Source organism: Mytilus galloprovincialis, chromosome 2 (genome assembly GCF_965363235.1).
Source record: "Mytilus galloprovincialis chromosome 2, xbMytGall1.hap1.1, whole genome shotgun sequence".
In the NCBI taxonomy this organism is placed as follows: Eukaryota; Metazoa; Mollusca; class Bivalvia; order Mytilida; family Mytilidae; genus Mytilus; species Mytilus galloprovincialis.
In genome coordinates this window covers 115,647,376-115,660,061 of record NC_134839.1, presented here as the reverse complement: position 1 = coordinate 115,660,061, position 12,686 = coordinate 115,647,376, and the positions used below count along the sequence as shown (strand labels likewise).

The following is a 12,686-nucleotide window of genomic DNA, read 5'->3' as shown; positions in this document are numbered from 1 at the left end:
TGCCCATTTGAAATGGATCTCACCGTTCCACCCTAGTATTCATTTTGACATTCCCATTTGAAATGAATTCCATCGTTCGACCCTAGTATTGATTTTGGCATTCCCATTTGAAATGGATCCCACAGTTCGACCCTAGTATTGATTTTGACATGCCTATTTGAAATGAATCCCATCGTTCGACCCTAGTATTGATTTTGACATTCCCATTTGAAATGAATCCCATCGTTCGACTTTAGTATTGATTTTGACATTCCCATTTGAAATGGATCCCACTTCGACCCTTGTATTGATTTTTTACATTCCCATTTAAAATGGATCCCACCGTGCGACCCTAGTTTGGATTTTGACATGCCCATTTAAAATGGATCCCACCGTTCGACCCTAGTATTGATTTTGACATTCCCATTTGAAATGGATCCCACCGTTCGACCCTAGTATAGATTTTGACATTCCTGTTTGAAATGGATCACTCAGTTCGACTCCATTTGGGCATTTCTACCCTCGAGAAATTTCTCCCAGTTCTACTCTAGATTTGATTTGACATTCCCATTCTAGAAATGATTCTTACAGTTCTACTCTAGAATTCATTCCTACCCCATAACTGACGTTTGTGACAATTTAACTATTCCAGTGTTATGGTTATTTTGTTAATTGATTGATGAAGAATTTCCTGTCAAAAAGAATTATTTCTTCTTATTCAGTTGAACTTCAAACTGACTTCTTTTATCATTTTACGATGTTATCTCCCGATATACTATTTGGAATTTTCTGTATAGTAAGTGCGCGTTTTTGTTTGATCTCAACCACGGAATATCAAGCATTTTTTAATGTATTGTATGCAATATTTTCAACTCCGTTGTAATATTAACCGGTTTCAGATTGTCAATTCGGAAATCCATATCAAAAATGCAAGTTATTTTCTAAATGAGTGGTTGACCTGCTTTCTTATTTTGACTCTTAATCTTGATGTCAATTTAGTATTTGCGACATGGTATAGTTTATTATTTTATTTTTCTGATCTATAATAAGTATGAATTTCTATGATATGATTGGCTTAGTAAGAATTTTTATAATTATGGCGTGGAGTTTCTTATTATAAACAGATTTATTGGATAACTCTAAACGTTAATATAATAAGCGCTTCGTGTGGAGGTATTTAAGATACATACCGAATTACTATTTCTTGAGGGAACATTATCCAGTATAGGTTGTACTTCTCCTATTATTGGTGTTTCACTCAGTCCATATGTCGTTTCAATAACTAAACTCTCCTCAAGTGATTCAAAAAATTTCCTATCAACTGCCTGTTAAAACAGATTATTTAGATTAAAAACTATTTTTGTTACAGGTTAGACATTCAATGTTTTGATAACTGACCCTCATAACATATTGCATATATAAGGTTTTATTTTTGTTACAGGTGTTTGTTCTATGTTTTAAACACTGCATGACTTAACTGATTGTATATTTTAAGTGTTACTTTCGTGAGAGGTGAGACGTTATATGTTATATGGCAATTACTTATCTTAGAACGCACATATTTTACAATAAAATAGCTTTCAAATGCTTATTTCTTACTTGTACAATGATAAAGTATCATAATCATGGATCATATTTGGATAAAACAAAATTATATTCAACAAAACTCACTTGCACGATAGCATAATATTCCACACATGATCCTGACCCTTTTCCGACTTGAATGTTTTTCCCTATAATATAATCACTTCCAAAGTCTTCATTGTTGGAAGAAAGGTGAACTCGACCAGGTTTACTTGGTTTTGACGTAGTTCTTGATGTATCTGTACTTATATTATAGGCGACCACTAAAACAATAAACTTAACAAATTAGAACATCATCACAAACGGTCTGCATTAGCCTTTTATTATCTTACTAATTATAACCAAATTGCTTCGAAAACATGGGTAAATGCTTAAGGTAACTTAGACAATTGGAGGCCGCAAGAATAGTAACAGGTCTACCAATATTTACAAAAACTGAAACTTTATATTCTGAGGTTGGCTGGGAATCTCTTTTTGAAAGAAGAAGAAGAAGAAAATTACAGATGTTTTATAACATGAACCAAAAGCATGCACCAGAATATCTATGTAATCTTGTACCTCCTTGTGTACAAAGTACAACCAACTACCCGTTGCGAAATGGTCAAGATATTATTGTTCCATTTTGTAGACTTTCTCTTACTACTGAATCGTTTATTCCCTCTACTATACGTGAATGGAATAAACTTGATCCAAAAATTCGCAGTGTCGACTCTATTTCTAAATTTAAGAAAGAATTAAAAAACGATAGTCTATTATGTAAAATTGAAACGTTTTATTTGTACGGCCCAAGGAAATTAAATATTATCTTAACGCAATTGCGATGTTCCGCTTCATCCTTAAACAATGACCTATTTAGAGCTAACATTATAAATGATCCCTCTTGTCATTGTGGGTCCGATATTGAGGATGTCTACCATTACTTTTTCGTTTGCCCAAAATACACATTATGTAGGAAAAACTTATTCGATAACCTTAACTGGCTATCTGAAAACTTTGTTTTAGATACAAAACTATTAATTTGCGGACACTTGGAACTTTCGAACGAACAAAATATTCAAATTTTCAAACATGTTCAGAATTACATAAAAAGGTCAAACAGATTTCTTATGCCTTGATAGAGCGTTATTATTGCTGACACAGGACGTCATCGTTGCCATCAATCCACAAGTCATCGTCACAGAAGTATACGATTTTTCAAACTTTCTTTTTCCTTTTTTACTTTGTCTCCTCTTTGTTCACCTATGAAAGCTAGTATTATATTGTATAAACTGTTTGTTTTATATGCATGTCCATTATATTATACTATTATTGTAACTTTATATTGTATTATGGAGAAGACTTCATAAGTATGATTTACTTGTGTCTAATCCATTTTGCTTTAATTCAGCAAATAAAATATGTTTAAACTAAACTGAAGATACCAAAGGAGAGACTGAATAATACAAGGGCAAAACACGATAAAACGAAAGGAGACTGAATAAAACATGGGCAAAACACGATAAACCAAAGGAAAGACTGAATAATACAAAGGCAAAACACGATAAACGAAAAAAAACAACACTCAATACAGAAAAAACTAAAGATGGGCAAAACGAATGCTATCAAAAACCGACAGTACATGTATATGGAACGTTCCTGTTCCGGCAGTGGTATAGCTCATCGTAAAAACACATTTGGGGATATTTTCATACAGGCATGTCATTACTGAGGAAAGGTAGACGGGATTGTGATTACGACCATGATAATTCTCATACAGGCATGTCATTAATGAGGAAAGGTTGATGGGATTTTGATTACGACCATGATAATTCTCATACAGGCATTTCATTAATGATGAAAGGTTGACGGGATTGTGATAATTCTCATACAGGCATGTCATTAATGGGGAAAGGTTGACGGGAACAGGCATGCCAAATAATGAGGAAAGGTTGACGGGATTGTGATTACGACATACAGGCATGTCATTAATGAGGAAAGGTTGACGGGATTGTGATTACATACATGCATGTCATTAATGAGGAAAGGTTGACGGGATTGTGATTACATACAGGCATGTCATTAATGAGGAAAGGTTGACGGGATTGTGATTACATACAGGCATGTCATTAATGAGGAAAGGTTGGCGGGATTGTGATTACATACAGGCATGTCATTAATGAGGAAAGGTTGACGGGATTGGGATTACGACCATTGGACTATACATACTAATCCTAAAATTTTCTTTGAATATTCATGACTGAGCTAAAGTTGTAATGTGTTTAAAAGATGCGATGAACAACAAAATATTTTCCATATAAGTGAGAATACCATTTTTCCACAGATAAACAAGTCATCGATTTTCTCGATATCTTTGAAAAATATAACCTTTCGCATACTTCTTTTATCGTGTGCTAAAAAAAATCAAAGCATAATGGAAATAAAGACTATATTTTCAGGAAATGGAAAAAATAAAAGCGTTTTGAAACTTTTAAAGATAATATGTCACAAACAAGTATAATTTAAAGACGCTCTCCCAGTGACTTATACTCACTTATTGCCGGTGGTACATTGAATCCATTATAAGAGAAACACAGTTTGACCTACACTCACTTATTGCCGGTTGTACATTGAATTCATCATAAGAGAAACATAGTTTGACTTATACTCACTTATTGACGGCGGAACATTAAATCCCTTATAAGAGAAACACAGTTTGACTTATACTCACTTATCGCTGGTGGAACATTGAATCCATTATAAAAGAAACACAGTTTGACATATACTCACTTATCGCCGGTGGACCATTGAATCCATTATAAGAAAAACACAGTTTGACTTATACTCACTTATTGACGGCGGAACATTGAATCCATTATAAGAAAAACACAGTTTGACTTATACTCACTTATCGCCGGTGGAACATTGAATCCATCATAAGAGAAACACAGTTTGACTGTCACACATGGTCTGTACTGTTCATCTTTACATTTCAGTTCGGAAGAGTTTAGAGGTATTACAGACGGGAAAATTTCGACTGTATTATTCAGTTTTATAATAGGTCTGGTTCGTAAAACTGTTACAATGTCTGACTTGTAGGATCCAATCAAGAAATCTAAAGAAAATTCAATATATACTTGTACTTTAATAACAATTTGTAAAAATGTGCAAAAAGGAAACAGTTCGATATTCTAAACGATACAAAAGTAAGTAAATATAATCTGATTGCATTAAATAAATGTCTGTTTAAAGGTTTAAACAACGACTTGTCTAAAGCAGTCAAAGTCATTAAATAAATGTCTGTTTAAAGGTTTAAACAACGACTTGTCTAAAGCAGTCAAAGTCATTAAATAAATGTCTGTTTAAAGGTTTAAACAACGACTTGTCTAAAGCAGTCAAAGTCATTAAATAAATGTCTGTTTAAAGGTTTAAACAACGACTTGTCTAAAGCAGTCAAAGTCATTAAATAAATGTCTGTTTAAAGGTTTAAACAACGACTTGTCTAAAGCAGTCAAAGTCATTAAATAAATGTCTGTTTAAAGGTTTAAACAACGACTTGTCTAAAGCAGTCAAAGTCATTAAATAAATGTCTGTTTAAAGGTTTAAACAACGACTTGTCTAAAGCAGTCAAAGTCATTAAATAAATGTCTGTTTAAAGGTTTAAACAACGACTTGTCTAAAGCAGTCAAAGTCATTAAATAAATGTCTGTTTAAAGGTTTAAACAACGACTTGTCTAAAGCAGTCAAAGTCATTAAATAAATGTCTGTTTAAAGGTTTAAACAACGACTTGTCTAAAGCAGTCAAAGTCATTAAATAAATGTCTGTTTAAAGGTTTAAACAACGACTTGTCTAAAGCAGTCAAAGTCATTAAATAAATGTCTGTTTAAAGGTTTAAACAACGACTTGTCTAAAGCAGTCAAAGTCATTAAATAAATGTCTGTTTAAAGGTTTAAACAACGACTTGTCTAAAGCAGTCAAAGTCATTAAATAAATGTCTGTTTAAAGGTTTAAACAACGACTTGTCTAAAGCAGTCAAAGTCATTAAATAAATGTCTGTTTAAAGGTTTAAACAACGACTTGTCTAAAGCAGTCAAAGTCATATCATGTGGGGACCAATAAAAGTCCTTCTAAAAAGCCAGTAAGAAAAAAATATACAAACAGGTCTACACTTGATACAGACGTTATGTAATGAGGTCTGCTTGAGATAGATAACTGTCTACTCAAAGGTTTAAACAGTCAATCAGTCGTAATAAAGGTCATTCATTAGTATATGACAACTCTCTTCTTTGCTGGCCAAGGTTTAAAGTCTACTTCTTCCTATTCCTTTTGTATAGACCCTCCTGTTCTCTTTCAAGAGGTGAGTGTTGACTATAACCTTTGACGCCCTTAGCTAGAGAAGAGTATTTCCACTTAACATAGTCCTATACATATTGACAAGGATATATACCAAGGCGTTACAATTTAATCAGACCTTAAATGGACACACACGGTTGACAAGGATAAATACCTAGGCGTTACAATTTAATCAGACCTTAAATAGACACACACGGTTGACAAGGATAAATACCTAGGCGTTACAATTTAATCAGGCCTAAAATAGACACACACGGTTGACAAGGATAAATACCAAGGCGTTACAATTTAATCAGACCTTAAATAGACACTTACGGTTGACAATGACAAATGCCTAGGCGTTACAATTTAATCAGACCTAATATAGACACACACGGTTGTCACGGATAAATACCTAGGCGTTACAATTTGATAAGACCTAAAATAGACACACACGGTTGACAAGGATAAATACCTAGGCGTTACAATTTAATCAGACCTTAAATAGACACACACGGTTGACAAGGATAAATGCGTAGGCGTTACAATTTAATCACACCTAAAATAGACACACACGGTTGACAATGACAAATACCTAGGCGTTACAATTTATTCAGACCTAAAATAGACACACACGGTTGACAAGGATAAATACCTAGGCGTTACAATTTAATCAGACCTAAAATAGACACACACGGTTGACAAGGATAAATACCTAGGCGTTACAATTTAATCAGACCTTAAATAGACACACACGGTTGACAATGACAAATACCTAGGCGTTACAATTTAATCAGGCCTTAAATAGACACACACGGTTGACAAGGATAAATACCTAGGCGTTACAATTTAATAAGACCTAAAATAGACACTAACGGTTGACAAAGACAAATACCTAGGCGTTACAATTTAATCAGACCTTAAATAGACACACACGGTTGACAAGGATAAATACCTAGGCGTTACAATTTAATCAGGCCTAAAATAGACACACACGGTTGACAAGGATAAATACCTAGGCGTTACAATTTAATCAGACCTAAAATAGACACACAAAGTTGACAATGACAAATACCTAGGCGTTACAATTTAATCAGACCTAAAATAGACACACACGGTTGACAAGGATAAATACCTAGGCGTTACAATTTAATCAGACCTAAAATAGACACACACCGTTGACAAGGATAAATACCTAGGCGTTACAATTTAATCAGACCTTAAATAGACACACACGGTTGACAAGGATAAATACCTAGGCGTTACAATTTGATCAGACCTAAAATAGACACACACGGTTGACAAGGATAAATACCTAGGCGTTACAATTTAATCAGACCTAAAATAGACACAGACGGTTGACAAGGATAAATACCTAGGCGTTACAATTTAATCAGACCTTAAATAGACACACACGGTTGACAAGGATAAATACATAAGCAGTACAATTTAATCAGACCTTAAAAAGACACACACGGTTGACAAGGATAATTACCTAGGGGTTACAATTTAATCAGACCTTAAATAGACACTTACGGTTGACAATGACAAATGCCTAGGCGTTACAATTTAATCAGACCTAATATAGACACACACGGTTGTCACGGATAAATACCTAGGCGTTACAATTTGATAAGACCTAAAATAGACACACACGGTTGACAAGGATAAATACCTAGGCGTTACAATTTAATCAGACCTTAAATAGACACACACGGTTGACAAGGATAAATGCGTAGGCGTTACAATTTAATCACACCTAAAATAGACACACACGGTTGACAATGACAAATACCTAGGCGTTACAATTTATTCAGACCTAAAATAGACACACGGTTGACAAGGATAAATACCTAGGCGTTACAATTTAATCAGACCTAAAATAGACACACACGGTTGACAAGGATAAATACCTAGGCGTTACAATTTAATCAGACCTTAAATAGACACACACGGTTGACAATGACAAATACCTAGGCGTTACAATTTAATCAGATATAGGAAGATGTGGTGTGAGTGCCAATGAGACAACTCTCCATACAAATAACAATTTAAAAAGTAAACCATTATAGGTTAAAGTACGGCCTTCAACACGGAGCCTTAGCTCACACCGAACAACAAGCTATAAAGGGCCCCAAAATTACTAGTGTAAAACCATTCAAACGGGAAAACCAACGGTCTAATCTATATAAACAAAACGAGAAACGAGAAACACGTATATATTACATAAACAAACGACAACTACTGTACATCAGATTCCTGACTTAGGACAGGTGCAAACATTTGCAGCGGGATTAAACGTTTTAATGGATCCAAACCTTCTCCCTTTTTCTGAAACAATAGCATAACATCACAACAAAGAAAAACATACGATAAAATATCAATTGGCAGACTTAACTCAATCAAAAAAATAGACACACACGGTTGACAAGGATAAATACCTAGGCGTTACAATTTAATAAGACCTAAAATAGACACTAACGGTTGACAAAGACAAATACCTAGGCGTTACAATTTAATCAGACCTTAAATAGACACACACGGTTGACAAGGATAAATACCTAGGCGTTACAATTTAATCAGGCCTAAAATAGACACACACGGTTGACAAGGATAAATACCTAGGCGTTACAATTTAATCAGACCTAAAATAGACACACACGGTTGACAATGACAAATACCTAGGCGTTACAATTTAATCAGACCTAAAATAGACACACACGGTTGACAAGGATAAATACCTAGGCGTTACAATTTAATCAGACCTAAAATAGACACACACGGTTGACAAGGATAAATACCTAGGCGTTACAATTTAATCAGACCTAAAATAGACACACACGGTTGACAAGGATAAATACCTAGGCGTTACAATTTAATCAGACCTTAAATAGACACACACGGTTGACAAGGATAAATACATAAGCAGTACAATTTAATCAGACCTTAAAAAGACACACACGGTTGACAAGGATAATTACCATGGGGTTACAATTTAATCAGATCTTTAGTTTTCTATGTTGTGTCATGTGTACTATTGTTTTTCTGTTTGTCTTTTTCATTTTTAGCCATGGCGTTGTCAGTTTGTTTTAGATTTATGAGTTTGACTGTCCCTTTGGTATCTTTCGTCCCTCTTTTGCATAAGATCAGTCATACCAATCTTTAGTCAGATCATTACCAAAATATTCTGTCTGATTTATACCTTTAACACTTTATTAAGGATGTCAATAAACTAAACGAGAGGACAAGGAAGGGTAGATAGATTAGTTACTGACCGACAAAAAAAAACATTTCAAGTATAAACGACATGTGACAAAATCTTAAAAGAAGAGACCTAGCACACAGAAAACCAAATGCTGTAACAAAAACAGGCGCATTGAAACATTTCAGACATCCACAAAACAGACCCATTACCCGTTCAGACAAACACGAGACAGGCAAATCAACCGTCTAAACATTCAAAAAACAAGCAGATATACTTTTTTGACAGTTTCGAAACTAATAGATTAACCGTTCAGAAAGTCACGAAATATGCACATTAGCGTTCGTACAGTCATAAAAAAGACACATTTAAACACGCCCTTACTGTCACAAAACAGACACATGAACCATGTTAACCGCTCAGACAGTTAGAAAAACATACACTCACGCTAATAACAAGTTACATCTTACCTGAATAATTGTTTCTGTCAATGTCATAAGCAGCAGAAATGTACCAACCAAATGAAAACAAATCATTACTTATATCTTTAGCTTGTATCTTCTGTGTAAATGTAAGTTCTGTAGGACCACCATGATATATATAGACCGAACCTTTACCGTCGTTTTCGTACGGTGAACTGATAGCAACATCTTTAAGAACAAAATATACTGTTAAATAATATGTCAAGATAATTTGATAGAAAATGATAATAAAAGTATAAGGATATCATACAGGCAGACGACCTTTTCTAAGAAACATTTAAGACTTAATTTATTGTGAATTACTTATATATATCATTCTTTGAGTGTTATCAGTTTTCCTGATTTTAAGCTAGTAATAGTTTTAGACCTGCAACAAACTACATGTTTTGAACAAAATAATGTCTACGCATCGATTCATCTTTGTCAGCTAATAACATATTACATCAAGTGTGTTAAAGGTCAGGGACTTGAGATCACCGAGGAGATCTTGTTGAAAGTTAATTTGAATGAGAAATGAATTTATTACAGGAGGGCACATTAAACCTGTTGTTCAGATCATAAATATCTGCTTTGTACTGTCAAACTTCCGGGGAACCATTGCGCATTTATGTGTAATTAAAGGGTTTATAAGATCTTTCAACAAAACACAAAATAATGTATATGTTTGACGTCAAATGACCGCGATTTTATCAATAAACTCATCATAGATGCAAGGACTGAAATTCTAAAACTACACCAGACGCGCGTTTCGTCTGCAAAAGACTCATCAGTGACGCTCGAGAATCAAAACATGTCAAAAAGGCCAAATAAAGTATGAATTTGAAGAGCATTGGGGACCAAAAATTCAGTTTTGCCAAATACAGCTAAGGTTATCTATTTCTGAGGTAGATAATCCTTAGCATTTTCAAAATTCAAAGATTTGCTAACAGTTAATTCAAAATAATGAACGTATCAATGATAACTCAAATCAACAAAGAATTGCTGACTACTGTGCTGGTGATACCCTCCAGCAGTGGCATCGACCCAGTGGTTGTAAATATACTCATCAAAGATACCAGGACTGAATTTCTACATATCAAGTCAACTTAGAGGTGCTGATTAATTGGCTGGTGATACCCTTGGGGAGTTAAAACTGAAACGTAAGACAAAGTAGCCATAAATGCTTGATATTGCAGAATTCAACATAGAAGCAACAGGCTATGTATTATTGGTTTTATTTCATATATACATTGATGTGTTTCCCTCGGTTTTAGTCTATAACTCAGATTTGTTTTCTCTCCATCAATTTATGACTTTCGAACAGCGCTTTATACTTCTGTTGCCTTTTTTTTATCCCTGGAGATAATCTGTAGACAACATTACATACATTTATATGATTAATGTGATACAAGGTGCAATCATGAGGTAAGTTTTTTTTAATATCAGCCGATAAACAAATTTATTATAATATCTAGTAGTTTGTGTCAAAGCCAGGACCATAATGACAACAGTAATAATCGAGGACTTAAGACGTTACTTAGTCGAAAAACTTGTGTCTAATCCATAAGCCTTTTTTTAACAATATAATATTTCTAAACTACTTAGATATTTGCTGAATATATTGCAGTTCAGCAATACTTGAGGAATAGCTGGATCTGTCACAGTTCGGTAATAGTCGTGGACTTGTAAAACATTTGACAGTGTTCTATATGTACCATTATACCCAACCATATGTTTATCTCCGATACACTGCAATACTGGCCAAAACGTTCTTCCCATTCTTATATACGAGCCATAATATCCATCTATATCAATATCTCCGATACACTGAAGAACTCGACAAAATCGTCCCCGTTCTTATATACGTAACAGTATATTCATGCGCATTGGCTACAGGTAAAGGGTTAGGGTTGCGATCTAAAACCACATGTTTACCCGCCCCTCCCCCTCCCTGCATTTTTGCACTGGTCTTTGTTAGTCTTGTATGATTTTTAAGTTTAGTTTCTTGTGTATTTTTTCGGAGTTAAGAATGAAGTCCATTATTACTGAACTAGTATACATTTTTGTTTATGGACCAGCTGAAGCACGCCTCCAGGTGCGGAAGTTTCTCGCTGCATTGAAAACCCGTTGGTGACCGAATGCCTTTGTCTGCTCTTTGGTCGGGTGGTTGTCTCTATGACACATTCCCCATACAATTCTCAATTTTAAATTATCTCTATCTCCAATACACTGTAGTTGTAAACCAAACAGTCCCCATTCTTATATACGTGCAAATGTACCCATTTATTTCAATATCTCTAATACATTGAAGTACTGAAAAAATCGCCCCCGTTCTTACATACGTACCAGTATATCCATCCTTATCTATATCTCAGACACACTGCAGTTCTAAACGAAACCGTCCCCATTCTTATATACTTACTAATATCAATATCTTCGATACACTGCAGTGCTGCACCAAACAGTACCCATTCTTGTATACGTACCATTATAACCGTCCTTATTTATATCTCCAATACACTGCAGTGCTGTACCAAATCGTCCCCATTCTGAATGACCTTGTAACTCCTTTTGACTTATTCTCAGAAGAACATTTTCCTGTTAAATGATTAAATTATATAGTATGAATTAGTCATATTAAAATAAAGTCAAGTGTGCATAGTTTATTTCATGGCACTGCAATCAGCAGTAGTCGGAGTGATTCCTGAAATATGATGAAGGTTAAATAGCCTATCTATAACTATCGCTTCAAACGAGGAAAATTCTGAAAATACCTATATCTGTACTCGACTGTACTGATATTTTTTTGTCTTCTATCAGTCTGAATAGATATGACATTTCTTTATAGTAATCAACGGTAGATCAACTCGATGATCCTGATTGCCAAATTCCTTTGACCAAGTTCTGGATCGTGCCTGTTTACGACTTATAACCGCTATATGACCGTACAAGACCTTAACTCGACCATTTACAACTCCTTAATGACTCCAATACGACCAATAGTTAAATACATATTCTATAAATTCGATCAATTAACGTTAATTTTTACTCGACTAGCTAGAACAAGTCAATTACACTCGATATCAGCATGATCTCGATAAGACCAGATCGACCTGATAGTATAAAGGTCGTAGGGATAATCGGAAATCGG

The 12,686-nt window shown here is 34.4% G+C and overlaps 1 protein-coding gene across 1 annotated transcript in view; it reads right to left on the bottom strand.

Moving 5' to 3' along the window:
* The window catches only part of LOC143065523 (integrin alpha-4-like), a 73,552-nt gene that overhangs the window by 15,264 nt on the left and 45,602 nt on the right, over positions 1 to 12,686 (bottom strand). The window contains exons 10-14 of the mRNA XM_076239148.1: positions 12,022 to 12,133; positions 9,545 to 9,724; positions 4,448 to 4,654; positions 1,651 to 1,826; positions 1,170 to 1,304 (exon numbers count right to left, since the gene is read on the bottom strand). Of these exons, the coding sequence (XP_076095263.1) occupies positions 1,170 to 1,304; positions 1,651 to 1,826; positions 4,448 to 4,654; positions 9,545 to 9,724; positions 12,022 to 12,133 (810 nt within the window). The remainder of the gene's footprint in view (positions 1 to 1,169; positions 1,305 to 1,650; positions 1,827 to 4,447; positions 4,655 to 9,544; positions 9,725 to 12,021; positions 12,134 to 12,686) is intronic.